General features: G+C 41.2%; 1 protein-coding gene across 9 annotated transcripts in view; it reads left to right on the top strand.

The window, feature by feature from the left end:
• sorbs2a (sorbin and SH3 domain containing 2a) overlaps positions 1–17,143 on the top strand; it is a 58,069-nt gene that overhangs the window by 31,256 nt on the left and 9,670 nt on the right. For 4 of the 9 annotated variants that reach the window (XM_044028565.1, XM_044028564.1, XM_044028569.1 and 1 more), the window contains 15 exons: positions 792–818; positions 958–1,082; positions 1,612–2,256; positions 2,918–3,316; positions 4,811–4,937; positions 5,266–5,441; positions 7,037–7,106; positions 8,403–8,453; positions 8,561–8,774; positions 9,394–9,508; positions 11,040–11,111; positions 12,391–12,447; positions 13,084–13,133; positions 14,768–14,943; positions 15,265–17,061. In XM_044028565.1, coding sequence (XP_043884500.1) covers positions 792–818; positions 958–1,082; positions 1,612–2,256; positions 2,918–3,316; positions 4,811–4,937; positions 5,266–5,441; positions 7,037–7,106; positions 8,403–8,453; positions 8,561–8,774; positions 9,394–9,508; positions 11,040–11,111; positions 12,391–12,447; positions 13,084–13,133; positions 14,768–14,943; positions 15,265–17,061 — 4,101 coding nt within the window. The remainder of the gene's footprint in view (positions 1–791; positions 819–957; positions 1,083–1,611; positions 2,257–2,917; positions 3,317–4,810; positions 4,938–5,265; positions 5,442–7,036; positions 7,107–8,402; positions 8,454–8,560; positions 8,775–9,393; positions 9,509–11,039; positions 11,112–12,390; positions 12,448–13,083; positions 13,134–14,767; positions 14,944–15,264; positions 17,062–17,143) is intronic. The other 5 variants (XM_044028566.1, XM_044028572.1, XM_044028568.1 and 2 more) reach the window with 4 other exon arrangements.

Raw genomic sequence — 17,143 nt, forward strand, 5'->3', positions numbered from 1 at the left:
GGTTAAGCATTCCGACAGTCAGCTTCCTTTTTAAACAATAGCGTGACATTGTTTAAAAGCTGAGAAGCTTAAAAGGCCTTGAAATTCTAGACCACACTGGATGATGTGGGGCATATTCAGTGTTATTGTGCTGTGCAGTAAACCCTCTCCACTGTAAAAACCAGCTGTCTATTCTGCTTTAGGATCACCAGCATAACCAATCATGTGGATTCAATGACAGTTCTTGTTACAAAGACAAATCTACTGTCATATAAATACATTATTTCATAATAAATCATGTATTATTATTATTATTATTATTATGAATAAAAGTTCATGAGAAAGCACAGTGACTTTTCTGCTGCGCATATGAATCTTTGAGTACAGTAATGGGGCTAAGATTGGTCTCATTCGTTGGATAATCCCTCTTCTTTGACTTGAAAGTAAAGTGGTTTTAACAGTTGATGAACATGGAAAGCTGCCAGCACTCACCTCACTTTTTTCTAAAGGAGAGCCAAAACTGTAATCTCTTAAGAAATGTATAGTATACGCGGCAAAGAATGACTATCTCATCTCATATAGACATGCTATAATTATATATTTCTTTTATACTTAAAAGCTTTTATATAAACCCTGTCAGTCCCCTTCAATCTATGCCATTTAAGATGTGTCTGTTTTTCACGCCAACAGTCTATGACGGTATATTATATACAGTAACTACTGAAGGTGTAATCCTATACGTATTAGTATCGACATCTGCAGGGATAAGTGTGGCCACACATTCATCTCTGCTTGTCTTCTCTGTTCCACAGGGAGTGATTCTCACTCATCAGATTTGGGTAAGCCTCTGTATTTGTTTGAGTAGAACCTTGACATTGCCTATGACAAATGAGGCTATGAAATAACTCACAGGAGACCAGGAATCCTAATCAAACACACTGCATTGGCTCATGTTTTTATTATCAAATTTATCTTCAGATTCTTGGCGGTCACGCAGTGTCACAGATGGCCTTAAGAATGGAGATGCCAGCAGCTCGTCTCTTGCTGCCAAAGGCTTCAGGAGTGTCAGGCCCAACCTGCAGGACAAAAAGTCACCGACACAGGTACACACGTCTCACAGATTATACTAACACATGGATAGTTTTCCGGTAGTATATATTGCCCATGTTTAGAGTTTAAAACTGCTGGCATTTAAAATGCTTGTTTAAGTCTGACGACTCACTGATCTAGAGTGCTTGGTCAGTGACATGGGTCACAGTAAAGCTAAGAGAAACTTTCCTTCAGTCAGCAACCAGAATTCCACAAGGTTTGTTTGTAAATAATTCCCCCGTCTCACCAAATATGTTCATGAAGTGGTCCAGGGAGGAGGAAAAAAGAATGCTAACAGCTTATAATGGCTGGAATAGGTGGCTGCTAAAAGAGGACATTGGCTGACAGCAGCTACAGGGAAAAATTGCATTGTAATATTACTGACTCTGATGGAAAGGTCATTTTGAATATGAGTATTGTACACAGGACTAGTCTGTCTTTCAATAATGCAACATGATGATGTTTTGTATTAAGATTTTCACTGATGATTATTTTGTTGTCGTTTAAACTCCTTTTGGCTGTTGCTTCTAATTGGCAAACAAGGATTTCGTTCACATACCATTGCCACCCCCCAGGAGAGAGAGTTTCCACTTCTCGCCCACTGGCTCTAATCCACCAGACTATAGCTCCCTCGTTGCTCTGGCTAATGATTCTGGCTCTGGAATGCTAACGTTCACTCAGAATGAGAAGGCAGTTTTGAAAGAGACGTACACCATTAATAGCACCTCCTCTTACTCTTACTCAGAGACCAGTGCAAACCCAGTCCAGCAGACACAGCAGCACACTGTCCCGAATGATAGTAGCAACTGTAACATGTCTTCCACCTCAGATCAACAAGTCCAGGAGCGTAAAGTGTCTTCACTCAAACTAACTCCGGTCACCATCCCTGACCCTCCTGCTCACGTCTACTCTAACCCAGATCCCCAAACTAAGACCCAAACTGCTAGTTCACCTCCACCACAACCCAAAAGGACTACCACTCTCTCTCAGCCTCTGAAACAGACGGCCTCAGTTTCTGTCCATTTGGACCCCAAGAATCTGAAATGTCCAGAGCCTCAACCTCGCACAGTGGAACCCAAGCTCCCAGATCAAGGCCCATATCAAACTCCAGGTGCTGCTACATCCCAGGTGGAGATGACAAAGCCTCCTCCTGCTGTTCCACCAAGACCATCTCCTTCGGAACTGTTGGTACATAACTGATTCCATGTTGTACAAATGGCACCAAGTGCATTGATTGTACGTTTTAAGGCCACAGTAAGACAACTTCACTGGGTTTTTCTCACAAGTGCATCACATTATTTGACATCTTTAGACTACAGACTGGTTGCATCATACAGTCAGTCGGTGTGCCATAGTCAGGATGTTCCAAACATCCGAACATAGGTTTTTCTGGTGGGTTGATGAATCCAAACACTGGGAAATCTGATCCAGGCATTTTGATGCACATACATGTACTACTTATTTGTGTTAACTGTTAATGTGTTCATTTTGGTGTTGCCATCAAGTCCACCAAACTAACTGTGACCACATATGTTTTGTGTTAACGTGTATGTGTGATAACCAAGTGTTTCATTCATTGTGTACTTGTGTTTCTGTTTATATTTACTTTGCGACCTTATACAGAGTTTCAACTAACCCGTCTTCAATTCACAGTGATTGTAATGTTTGAATAGGTGATGCTGCAGCCTCATGATGCTTTACTGTGGTTTCACATCAGTATTTCATCTTCTATTAGGCTCACATGCTGCTTCCACGCATCCTGTGTGACACTGTGGCTAATGAGTGATATCACTAAGCACTCTTCTCCTCTCCTCTGTTTCCAACCAACTCCCACCCCGTCCAACACCAGGGGCCTCCATCCCCCAACCCTACAGCACAGCACTCCCCTTACCACTGCCACAGCTCAGAATCACTCGACTACCTGTCAGGCCTAATTCCCAAGGCCCTATCACCCACCCCTTATGTTCCTAGTGGAGTTGGTAGCACAGCTGGCGCGGTCAGTGTGAGCGTCGGTGGCTACGTGTCACCCCCGGCATCCCGCGTGACAGTGTCTGCTCTCAGCCACTACTCGTCCTCCACGGTGGGTCTGCTGGACGAGCTGCAGATCTGTAGTCTGGACTCGCCTGACGCCTCACCCACGCCGTCGCCCACCCTCAGCCATGTTTCTACGTGCACGTCCACCGCTGGCCCCGATGATGTGCTAACGACCTCTGTGGCCTCCACTGCTGCCGCAGCCACTGTCACTAATGTAATTATCCCAGCGAGTCAGTGTTGTAACACACATCATCACCAAAACCTAAAGGTTCCCTCCTTCTTTCACAACTCATTTGGATGGCTGAACCAAACCTACACAGAAAGATGATTGTGATTTTTTCCACTACTAACCATTAATGGCAACCTGCCTGTCAGACACCAGAATTCAATTCTGCCTTCTGTCTTCCCTGATGTTATTGTGTCTGTATTACAACCCCTTGTCTATGTACGTGTGTCTTTGTTTCTCCATGTTGAGCATTTATTTTACAATTCTCGTGCAAGTATACCATCGTTTCACATCAAAACTTCATGTCAGGGCACCACCATCGTTCAGGGAAAGTCGCAACTGGATGAGGTACCTTGTTGGAGGCTGTTATCTGAGAATTCGCTGTGGCCAAAAAGAAATTGAATCATAGATCTAATTCTGTTTTGTTCAAATATGAATATATTGTTATAACCTTAAAAAAAAAAAAAAGATTATTGAATAAGAAGAAAATTGTAGGACCAGAGTTTCCCATTCCTACTGAGACTAAATGAAAAGGATTAGAATAGATAATGGCATCCATTTATACCTCACCTTCTCCTTTATACATGAGTGACTGAAACTGAATTTCCATTTTGTTTGACTTTATTTCGTCTGACATTGGTTTCTTATTAGCAAAGCCGTCACGAGCCATCAAGCCAAACCTCTGTCAAAATGAATCATTCATCGAACCATATTAAATCCATGAGATCAGTGCTTGGTGTTGGTCCATGACCACTAGCCTTGTTGCCACCTATAAATGTGTTGCTTGGCCTGGTTGCTTTTTCAACAAAGGGAATATCCATTCACATGAGCCACCATACTTTTGAAATATTCAGCAAAATTTGAGATGCTGTCCTGCAGTGATTCTGAGGTCTAATCCAGGATATGTGGTAAAAGCCAGCTGCAAATCCTTGGCTTGAGATTTTGTCAGCAATCTCATTGTGTTCAGAATAACAGCTAAAGAAATCCACTCATTTTCAATTAGCTTTTTACCCATAGTTTGTTGGTACATTGTGATTATGGAGGCCTTTAAAATGGAAATACTGTGTTTTTATCTATTGTCGGGTGAAATCACTTCAATCAATCAGTATCACTGTTGTCTTGTTAGCGTGACACCGAATTTATATCGTTTTCAATTAGATTGTGAAAGACGCGTCCGTGTTTGCTGTCAATGTTTTAATCTCTGTTGTTCTGTGGTAGAGTCAAGTGATTCGGAAGAAGTGTCCCTTTCCCAAACTAACTGCTCTTGCACTACAATCACTTCAGACTGAGTACTTCCTGTGAATCACATCAGATCCAACATCTTTCAATAATATTGTTCAATAATATGTTCTTCAAAGCTATAAATGTTTGTAGCAATCAGATGACACCTTTTTTAAAATATATATCTGAACACGTGATTCTGTTGCTATTTGTGAATGGTAGACTAACTGTCTCTTCTTTTGGCTTGTGGGTTACTCATAGGGTCAGGTCCTCTGTCACGCTATGAATGGAAATGCTAGCCATCCACAGAGACCCCTCTCTCCCCCGTCGTATCCTCCTCCCCCTGCCTCACTCCACACTGGGCTGCAAAGACGCAGCAGGAGTTCAGGTGAGTCACTTTTCACGAGTCTCGCGCTCTGCTCACCAATAACACGTGACTGCAAATACAGTAGAAATAGAATTAAATCCAAAATGACATGGTTTAACATACAACACACTTTATTTTCCCAGTGGGATTGAAATTATTGTGTTGAATCTAATTTTATCAGAATTGTTTCCATAGTATTAGATTATTTTAGGCAGTAGATTCATTTTTGTTATGATAGATTTATGGTATGCACTGTATATCTATTAACAGAACAAGATACCATTTAAATCAAGCATATATTTCTGATTACGTTTAATTAGAATGTCTTTTTTTTCCCTGCTGTATCCAGAGGGCAGCGAGTCTGTCACCAGAGAGTCTGTGGTGTCGGGCCAAACCAGTATCAGCAGCACTGTGCCCATTGCCTGCTTCTCAGAAGAAGAAAAAAAGGTTTCCATAATCAAAGCCCCTCATTATGAAGGCATTGGCCCAGTGGACGAGTCTGGCATCCCTATTGCCATCCGCACGGTGAGGTTAAACATGTAACAAAGTGCAGCAGCACAATGACTCCATTTGGCACTTTAATGTACCACAGTTGTGTCTTTAGATGCATTTCTGATGTCTTGATGTGTGATCAGGCTCACGAGAGTGGATTACTTTCAGCTGTCAGCAGCTTTTGAGGCCCATCTTAAAAGCTGTTTCTCCTCACTCACGCACACTCTCAGCATCTCTTCTGCTCGGCCTTTGTGTGCAAGTTTTAAGGATGAGTTCAGACAAGGCCTTTGCACTGCAAGGTCCTTTGTGCCTGGTTGCCAAATCGTGTGTCTTATCTCTGTTAAGGTGTTAACACTCGAGGCAGTCATGCTTTTCTTGGCAAGTGGTGTCTAAAGACGTCCTAAATTCTGCAGAGTGAGAGGAAGTAAAGTGCAGGAATGAGAGGTGGCCAGTAAAAAAAAAAAAAAAGTACACGAGAAGATGTGAAAAGAAGAAAAATGAAAAACCGATGCTCTTTATTGTGAGCAGACAAACATTTTTGTGGCCACTCTGTTTGGTAACCGTGGAGAGTGAAGCGGTAATTGGACTGGTTCCTGGTTGTGCCATTGCTACGTGCACAGTAACACTGTGGAGGAAAAATGCCTCTGCTCTGACCAGAGTTCAGTCACTGTTGTTGTGCTACTGAATAAAGAGAGGATTAAATCTCTCTGCCATTTGATAGCTCTTTATTAGAGTGGCCATTAGATGTATACTGTATATACAAAAGCACATCCCAGGGTTTTTCCTGGACTTTCTAGTCTTGTATGATTTCTTTTGATGTTTTGTGAGGGCCGTGTCAGCTTTGTGGTGTGATTTTCTGAAAATGTACAGTATATGTTAAATATTCTTAAAAAGTTTTCATTAACAATATAGAAAAAGTTCAGTATACAGTATATTGATACTATATATGTATATATACATATAAATATATATATATGTGTGTATACATATTCAGATCTTGTAAATGAAGATGATGATTATACGTCCTGTATTGACCAAAGAACACAAAACAAAAAACAACAAAAATGTATATGAATTAAAAATGAGTGCATTAGTTGAACACAGCTGTTTCTCTCCTAAAATTGAAGCAGAACTGAAATTAGAGCACCATCAGCTTCTGTTTGAAATATAAAGGCAAAATCCTGAGAGGGATTTAATGACTTTTGTCCTCTACTGCACCAATCTCACCCAGTCATCAATACAAAGAGGAAAAGAGACAAAAATTCAATCATCATCAATTCATGTGAAGTTTTGCCAAAGGATATCCTAAAACCTCCTCTCCTTGTTAACCCTTGAATTCCCTGACTCACTTTGGATTGAGTAAATGCATCTCTGTTAAATTGTAGAAATTATGCACTGAAATTACATGTTAAAAAGAAGAAAAATGTTTCTAGAAAGTAACAAATCTTGACTATATTCAATAATTTATTCACGCTTGGCCGTGTGTTTAATTGTTTGTTAGTGAAATACAGATGTCTTAAATGTCAGTGTGCCTGCCTTTGCTCAGTAATGTCCTTTAAAACAGTCATTTTTCCATTTCTTTTATTTTAGTTTAGGCACATAAATCTTAACGATTATTTCTCTCCCAGCAGACGGTGGACAGACCCAAGGATTGGTATAAAACTATGTTCAAACAGATCCACAAGGTTCACAAAGCAGGCAAGTCTGTACCCAATCAGTGAAATGTAGAAATGTACATTATTTGATGGGATTTGATTGTCATGTCCTTGTCATGCATGCATGCTGCTTGTATGCGTATGCGTGTGTTTTAGCAGTGTTTTTTGTACAAATTGAGAGGCCCACAGAACCGCAGAGCCAGAATTAAATGTGAACGTGAACAAGGACGTTTGGAGTGGAGGAGGTTATTAAGAGAAAACCCCTGATAGGAACAAAGCAGTCCTGGGAAATCTACTCTAACTTTGTGGCCCTGGTAGAATCACACAGTCATTACAAGGTGTGTTCGTTCTTAACAGCTCAAGCTTCTTGCTGTTACTATTTCGTGATGGTGTGTACCAGAAGTAAAAAAACTATTGGCTTTCATGGCTCTCAGAATTCCCAGAGATCCCTGTTTATTAACATGATTCAGTGGATTAATAAAGTATTTCTGCAGTCCAACACAAACTCTTTTGAGTATCTCTTCCTGTAGTATTTAAAAGGTTCTTTAAAAAAAAGGTGTTCAGCTTCTTTCTTAGTAGAAAACTGCAGTTTTGTTCAGATGTACGTAATGTGCATAGATGTGCTCAACATTTATACGTAACAAAGTAGTGATGTGGAGATAAGCCCTGTGAAAAATGGTCACTATAAATTATGGGAATCACAGAGTAACGCAAGAGAAGTTATGAGATAAATAGTCCACGATATTGATGATATAACACAATATGTTATGCTATTATTTATACAACAAGACAATCAAATGATTGGTTATGGTATCTTTGTAACTGAGGCATACAAATTAAATGCCTCTTAATACATTATCATCTTATATGAATTGATTACTACACTAATGGCCAACTATTTTAATAATGAATTCATCAGTTTGATTCATTCTTTTTTAACAGTAATTTCCTCCATGACTATAAATGGTTTACTTTGAGGACAAAACATTTTGGGGTTTTAAAATGAATCAGAATCAACACAATTTTCTGTCGTGTTGTCTAAAGGTGAATTCATTTGTCAAGTAATTACTTGACAAATGTTGGTCTTAGTGTTTTATTATGTTGTTTTATGGCTAGCTGTACAGCACTTTTTAAATGTGCTTTATAAATAAATGTGGATTTGGATTTGGATTTGTTGCTGTGTCAACCTTTATCATAATCAGGAGAAATAATTCTATAAATAATTGTATCCAAGGTGAATAAAGGTGCATTTCTTTTGTAGGGCGAATCTACAAACTCATACCTTAGTATATGCCATAAAGAACGTTTGTCATTCCGGTTTTGTTCCTTTCCTTAACAGATGATGACTATTCAGACACATACAATGCCACATATGCCGTCATAAACAATGGTGAGACCTGCTTTATATATGACAGCATTTGTAGGTCATCCAGTACATCATTACAACACAGCATGTCTGCGTCTTCCATGATGTCTTCTCTATCTTGTCCTGAACAGAAGACCACATCCTGTCATCAAACACAACTATGGCCCACCCTGCTCCGCGCACACATACGTACAGGCCGCTATCCAAGAGCCCCTCAGACAACGGAGGGCATCTGGGGCCTCGAGAGCCTTCCCCGTCCCCTGTACCCCCTCCACCTCTACCCATGCCATCTTTACTGCAGCTGAGGGCCAGGGATAGTGACCGTGGGAAAGACCCACCAGACATGTAAGAGGAACCTGGAATATAGAGCTTAAACAATTAATTGATTAATCGATTACTAAATTAATCAACAACTATTTTGATAATCGATTAATCGGTTTAAAGCTTTTATCAAGATTAAAACAAGATTTCCAATTGTTTAAGCTTCTTAAATGTGAATATTTTCTTCATTTCTTTGCTCTGGATAACAAAGAAATCATTACAAGTTAATCATGTTTGATTTGTGGACAAAACAAGACATTTGAGAACATCATCATTTCCAGGTTTGACAAACACAGATAAACATTTTTATTGACGGATTAATCAATTATGAAAATAATTGTTAGTTGCAGCTCTCATGGAATCTGTATCTTAATTTGCACTTGCACTAATACAAGTGCATTTTTTAGTTATTATAAATATACTTTTATTTTATCACTCTGTGGATTATTTTCACTAAACACTGGGTGCTGTGCAGGACTGATGAAATAGAAAAAATGTCCACACACCAGTTGTTGCTCCGAGAAAAAACTTTTTATTATCAACCAAGGACACTTGGAGCCCAAGCTTATTATTTGGTAGAATAAGAAATATTTCTACATTTTTTAAATGTATTGTGTTTGTTTTTTTGTTTATCGTTTAATAGGAATGAATGGGGTCCTCCCGACAGAAAAGTGGACACACGAAAGTATCGCGCAGAGCCCAAGAGTATTTTTGAGTATGAGCCTGGAAAGTCTTCTATTTTGGAACATGAAAGACCAGTGAGTAGTTTTAAAAACCTTCTTTTACTTGATAAGAAGGAATTCTGAAAAGTTGCTGCCATTGTCACGACTGTCTTTCTTTGTTTTATTCACATGTGATGCCTTTAGGGACTTAGTCGCCAAATATTTAAATATCTATGATATTGAGTGAAGTGATTGTTGGGGTTTTCTTTATTTTTTAATTCATTCATATTTTTTAATTCATTAATTAAAGATGGCCTCTCTTACTCCATCCCTTCTCAGGCAGGTCCCTTAATTGGTAAGGTTAGTTAGTTAGGACTTTTTTTATATATTTTACTTATTGCTGGCTATCAGACATGAAGAGGATTTCATCAACTAAACAAATAAACGTGTTTCAGACACACATCATCGACCCTAACTGTGAAGATTCTTGTTTCCTTCAGAAGCAGTGTGGGCGTTAAAAAGGAAGGTTTCCACCCACTAGTGACTGTTCTCTACCTGCAGTTCACTCTGTGTGGGGTGAATGACAAAACAGAATATAAACATAATTGCTATGTAAATTTAAAAATAGGAACGCAGTCCTGATGAGGAGGTTGTTGTGTAGGGGAAAAGATTTAAAAGGGAAGCTTTTGTGAAGGTTTCACAGATGTTTAATGTAATGACTGCAGAAACTGCAGGACAATAATGCATGAGTCAGCCTCTGATAGACAGAAGCAATAAAAGGAGAAAGCCATAGGCAGTAGAAGTGAGCCCACGCTGGCTAATCTGCTGTCTCTTAATCTATGTCGTCTGTTCACTACTTTTTTCTCTCCATTTTCTAAGGTAGAAAATGGCACCAAAAACATCTTTTTCATGATGTCCATATGGCTCAGTTATGAGCTACAAGAAAAGAAACATTAATCTGAAACCCCTTTTTATTAGGTTTCTTCTTTTTCTTTTTTATTGTGCTTATGTCTTTTAGAGTCTGTGCTCCAGGCCTTACTTATTTTAACAGGCTGACACATTTTGTCTGAAACCTGGATTTTCCTTTTTAAGCAAGAGACATGTAAATCCACAACACCTACATACATCTCCTGGCTTTGTATGTAGGTGTTATTCACTGTGCTGTCCTGTCTTCATGTTTTACTTCTTCTTTACGTTAGTGGTATTAATGTAATGAGGTCTCCGGCTACTCTGACATACATTATGTAGTGCATCATCCACTGAGCCTGCAAATTCAGCCCTGGAAGTCGCAGTCTGTTTTTTAATGCATGAGAAATGAACTATATCAGTTTAGAAGAGCCAAGCTATTTAAATTATCTGTCTCTTCAAGTTTTGGACTGTGAGTATTAGTATTAATCATTGTTAGTATTTATCATTTGTCAAATGGCTTTTGCATTGTCACCTTTTGGCCTTATCAGCCATTCTAGATCTTCATCCTGTGTCCATCTCCCTGTTCCACCTTTGCTCATTCATAACCATGAGGTCCATGTCTCTCTTTGTGTGTGCCTTCTTTCCACACTTGCTTTCTTCTTCTTCTGTTTTTTTTTTCTGCTCCCTTCTCCTCTCTGTCACTTTCATACTTTCCCAGACCTATGATGACATAGATTTAGAGAACGAGCCTTGGTATAAGTTCTTTTCCGAGCTGGAGTTTGGGCGGCCGGTAAGTCAGGGCCAGAGCTACTCCCGCAACCACAATCGTGTTGTAGGCATACACCCACTTCATTCACCCCACCCATGATTTTTTTTTTTTCGTCTCCATCAATAGCCTGGGTGGGGCTAGTTGTTTGGGCATGTGGTACTTGTTGGGTGCTGTGACTCCCCCCTCCACCCCACCCCACCTTTACGACAGGCTGTGCTATGTCTTTGCGTTGCTGGGTTCTTTGGTCTGGGGGCTAAAGCAGGCACTGAAGCAATGTTTTTATTTTAGTTGGTTCATTTAATTTGAAGTCACAATTTTGCCTGAAATGTATCAGAAAAAACATTCTCTTACTCAGAAGATGAATAAATATGCAGTAGATATGTTTACTTTGTGAGCATTTGGTTATTTACAAGCCATAGGACTTGAGCGCCCTCAGCTGGATGCAAAAAGTAATAACATTCTTGAGGCATATGGCATCAGATTACTCCAACTTGACCGACTGTCATGAGGAGTTATCTGTGTCTCTGCATGACATCAGGTGGTGAATTTGCTGCCTCATTCACAATATTCAGGTGAAAATTTGACATGTCTAGCATTTGTGTCCACCAAAGTCACTTTGGACTGAGTGTTGAGATTTCTTCCTGTAATGTTTTGAACGTTTCCGTCCCGTGAATAATAATAAGCCTGTAGAGTGTTGTAGTTTTGCAGTGACTGGTCCAGAATGGACACACTTCACCAGTTTGTTCACTGGTAGAGGTTTTATTTTTTTATATTTGAATGACTCAGTAAAAATTACTTTATTGACACCAGTAAATTAGCACTAAACTACAGCATTTAATCAAATAAACACTGCAGCTTGTGCTTCACTCAGCGTTCTGCTTTACAGCTTGCTGTCTCACTATGCATGCATGTGTGTGTGGTACATGGGCACATTTATGTGTGTGTGTTTGTGTGTAGGCCTCATTTATTTTGGTATTTATAAGCTAGTATTATACTTGTGTACTCGTTGATAGGAAGCGATATAATGTGCTTTTTAACAAGCTTGTGTGATGTACAAATGTGTTGTGAGCATGTTTTGAGTGTGTGTAAAGTGACATGTGTGACCCGTGTGAACTTGTCCATCTCTGTTTACTCAAATTGTCTAACTGGTGTCACTCTCTCACCATATTTCTTGTTTTGTCTTTGTTTGTTTTTTGTTCCTCCCCATGATGTCACCTCTGCTTCTCCTCCTTCACCTCATCTACACCTTCCTCCTATTCCTCCTCCTCTTCCTGCTCACTGCTGCTGCTTGGGGCTCAAGCCTCCTAAAAAACGCCTGGATTATAATCCAGACATCTCCGCCCGCCAGCTCATTGAGGTAATCTCATATTCATGAGTGTTACAGTAGAGTTTTTAATCCCGCAGTGTCAAACCAATTGTGGGAATCAGAATTTATATCAAGAAAAATGAAGTAAGCTTTGTAATCTTCTTTGAAATTGTATAAACATATGTGGGTTGTACTGAATACAGAAAGCTATATTTTCTGTCTGTTATCATCTCTCCTTATATAAAGGTCTAGATTTTTTTTTAACTGATAACATATTTTATCTCTTCAGTGTTTTCAACATGATTGCATTTGGTGTAAAGCATTTCTTTGCTGTTCCAATGTATTTAACATCTCTTACCACTAAGACCCATTCCAGGTGATCCATGCCAGGCTTTGCAGGCCAGCATTTGCCCCCTGAGCTCAGCTCATAACATCCTCTGCTATCTCACCTTACCCATCCTCCACCAGAGCAGCCTGACAGAGAGCAGACAATTATTTCCGGCGTTTACACTTCATGGTCAGGTGTGCCATGTGGAACCAGCATCAATCACACCTTATGCTGGGGGGAGCGTTTTGAGTGTGGCACAGCAACAGCCGCATGCAGGCTGTGCATTGTGAGCTACTCTGCCTTGAGTCTTTGTTCCTGCAGGGCTCACTTTTCTCTTTTGCTCTCTGTCGTTCTTTCAGTCCTCCCTGCGCATCGTTCCTGCTGAGAAGGCTCTGGAGAGACCTGCGAGGTAACCTCTGCTTCCTTTATTTTCCCCTGCATCATCCTCATCCCCCTCCCCCATCCCCTTGACAGCAGGAACCGTTGTTGTGATTCAGCCCAGAATCACAACTCTGCACTATTGCTGGTGCAAATAGCCTCTGTAGCTGCTATCACTGTTGATTTGCATGGATTAGTGTGAGTCTTTACTTGCCTTTGTCATTAAAGGCTGTGAGTTTTGCAACGCTTTGTCTCTGACTGAGCCAGAATAAATTAACCCTGCAAATCTATTGATTCTGCCCTTCACCTCCTACCCGTCCCTTTACCCCCCTTCCTCTAGTCCTGCTCCCTTTCACTAGTGGCCTGCTTATTCACATTTTCCTTGGTGAATGGGCAAAAGGAGGACATGCTGAAGAGGCCACTTAATAGGAAGCCCTCTTAACAAATTAGCAAAGATACGTACACAATCTTGTCTCATCATTTTGGGCAAGAATAATACATTTTAGTTGGATCAACTTTGGTTTTATGTAAAAACACGAAACCAAGAATTATTGATTATTGTATCAGAAAAACATTCAGGTTTACCCACCAACAACAATGGAACTTTAGCTCTGTTATTAACGTTAGTGGGTTATTAAAGCTTAAAAAGAATTGATGTTCTTTTACTGGGTTTGCAATTATTGAAGACAATAAATAAAATGTACCCACTTGGGATCGTTAAGTTTTAACAGTACTACTTTTTTCAATACTGCATTAGTGGTACTCTTATTGATTCTTTTTAGGAGAAAGAATTTACCAAAAGAAGTTAGAAAATGTATTTCTTTTTTTTTAACATTTAAGGCAACTAAAGCAGTGCAATTTAAAAGCAGTTATGTTGAAATTTAATTTTAATAAAATAAAACATTTGTTTACAGAACTTTTTGAAAATTATTTTACAACACACTATCAGTGAAATTGGTAACAGGGATAAATGGTCGTATATTCATTTTATTTGTAATTAATTCAATATATGTATATACTTGAAGGAGATCAATATACATTAATTACATATTTTTCTGAATAGCAGTTTTAAAGTCTTAAGTTCAGACAGCTTGTCTTTTAACTGACTAATAGTTACTATTAACTTATGGTTGCATAATTTAAGTGACTCATCGTGGGTTCCTGCTAGCATAACATACCTGAGGTGGAGGGGGGGGACGCAGGAGGCTTCGAGCTAAGCTGCATTGCTTGTATTGCCACCTTTATAAGCAAAGCCCTTATTGCACGACTATTATTTGCATCAATTCTGTTAAAATATTACCAGACTTTGGAACATTTAGTGCTTTCCATTGCGACACAGTCAGAGCAGGCCGGTGTCTGTGGGGCTCTCACTGCCCCTGTGTGTCCGTGTGTGCGTATGTGACAGCGGGAGCTAGCCCCGCCCCTCTCCACAGACAGGCAGCTGCCTGGGACAAAGACACACACAGATCTCTCTTCATGATTGGGAACGGCAAAAATCCATGTTAACGTCAGCACTTGATTGATATTACGCTACTTCAAAATTTTGCCCATCCCTAGTACCCACACTCCATTTATAGTGCTTATATTCAATTCACCCATTGAAAAGTGCTTTTGCCCAGTGCATATCCTTGTGAAAGCAGCTGTGTTGATGATTGACTGTTACAGTGCTGCCAGTGACTACAGGAAGAGAAGGAAGTCGGAGCCTTCAAGTTCTCAAGTGAACGCTCAGTCTCAGAGCAGAGCTGCAACCTCCCCAAAACCAGTGGATGCCTACAGACCCAGCAGCAGCCTAAAGAAGCCTGTCATTCGTTCCTCACCATCATCACCTTCCAAAGCCAAAGGTATGCACACAAATAGCGCAATTTCAGGTATTTTTTTCTATCTTTTTTTTTTTTCCTTATTTTTCCCAAACGGACCAGAACATTAAAGATGTGTGTTTGATTTGTTGTGTCTTTCATTCTATATTTTATGTGGTCATGAATGTCATTTAATGGTGTTGGTGGGGGTGTCAGGAAACAGCAAATCATCTTTTTTTCCAACCCTATTTTCTCTTCGTCTGCGCCTCTCCCCAGCTCTTCTACCTTTTTAGAAGTTGTTATTGCTAAATCTGCTTTCCTCCTTCTTCTCTTTCACCACGCTGCTTTCTGTTGGACATCTCAAAGGTGGGGACGCATGCAACATGTATTCAAACAGTTTGACCTCCCCAGGTTCTTATCAAGGCTCCTGTACACCTCCTGCTTCCTCTGACTCTGTTCATCTCCTTGAGGATGGCAGCTCGTCCTCCAAGCAGTCTGTCTGTTGTAAGAACAGTTGGCAAACAAAACAACAGGATCCTGAGACATGGACCAGTGTTGAGGAGGTGCCGCCCTCTGCTGGCAAACTCAAGTCACGCAGCTGTGATGATTTACTCAGCGACGGGCATTCGGGTTCAGTTGGTCGCAATGCCACCCGTTCAGAAAGTGCTGGGTCACTGGTGTGTGATGGGAATCCCTCAGGTTCAACTGCATCCAATTCCACTTGCTCACTGCCACGACTCCACCGGCGACTGACACATGAATCACCAGGCTTTCTTAAGCTCTATCGCAAAATGCACCAGATTGACCGAGCACAGCTCATCCCATCTGATGTCATCCGCTCAGTCCGTGCTCGCATTCTGGAACTAGAGCGTCAGCCTCATCTGCACCTTCATCGCCTTTCTCCTTGGACACCTTCTTGGGGCGTGGAGGTGCCACAAGATATGGTGCCAAACCGCATTTCTACATATGAGAACCTTATTCAGAAATCAAAATCCATGCCCAACTTGGGTGATGGTGAGATGCCTTCAGGCACTACTACACCGGGTGACTCTTCATCACGAGCCAGCAGTGGTGGTGGTGGCACACCAAGTTTTCCGAAACGTCGTTTTTCCATAGAATCTTTACTAGAGGAAGACAATAACGGCAACAGTAGTACAGTACCTCACTCCATGGATCACTTACATCGACCCCGTAGCCCACCTGAGGGCCGACCTCGTGGGCCAGAACCTAACCATGGCCGGGCCTTTCCTGCTCCCCCTGTCCCGCAAAGCCTTCAAGCCAACCCAGACTACTCTGACAGTGAACAAGACGCTGTTGCGTCAGACCTGAGTGACTTTATCCAGGTGGAGGGCTCCTCATTTTGTAGTGAGAGTGACTTTGACCATTGCTCGCTAACCTCCTCTGAGAGCTTGTACGGCTCGTCCACCCTACACCACCACCTCCGTCATCACCACCACCACCATCACCACCACCACACTGGTCACCAAAATGTAGGCCAGAGCCAGGGCTACCAACACCGGCACCTCATCAGTAGCTGTAAAGGCCGCTGCCCGGCTTCTTACACTCGTTTCACAACCATGCTCCGCCATGAGAGAGAACGGGCCCGGCAGGAGCTCCAGAGACCCTCAAAACAGAGCAACCAGTCAAAAATCCAAAGCTCACACTCCCAGGAAGCAATGTCCAAGCTGGCCTTCCTGGTCAGCCCAGTGCCTTTCCGCAGGAAAAAGGGCTCACCACCTACCTCCAGAAGAGTCAGTGGTGGTGGAGGTCGAGGTAGCAGGCCTAAGTCCAAACAGGCTATTTATGAAGCACTAGATGCAGCCTTGAGAGACATTTATGAGCACATTCAAGCAGAACGAGGCCACAGAGGCACTAGGGCACCTGACGATAGCATCCTGAGGCGAATACTGGCAGAACTACTGCCAAATGTGCCTGAACGAAGCTCCTCACTGCGGGGGAGGAGGGGCTGTTGGTACGGGGGTCACTCCTCTGCATCATTGTACCCAGATGGTAGCCCCACTGGGTGTGCCTCTTACAGAGAGGATCCATCCACACCACGGCTACAGTCACCAATCAGTGCCTGTTATGGACGCCATTTGGACACCACAAACAATCACGAATATGGAGAGGAGCAGGGCAATGGAAATGGTCTCTGTTTTTCAGGTGCAGACAATACATATGTCACACATCAATTATATATGTGTACCTTTTGTCATGTAGTCAGTCATACTTACACATCATTTTT

The sequence above is a fragment of the Solea senegalensis genome, linkage group LG6 (assembly GCF_019176455.1).
Source record: "Solea senegalensis isolate Sse05_10M linkage group LG6, IFAPA_SoseM_1, whole genome shotgun sequence".
NCBI classification, from domain to species: Eukaryota; Metazoa; Chordata; class Actinopteri; order Pleuronectiformes; family Soleidae; genus Solea; species Solea senegalensis.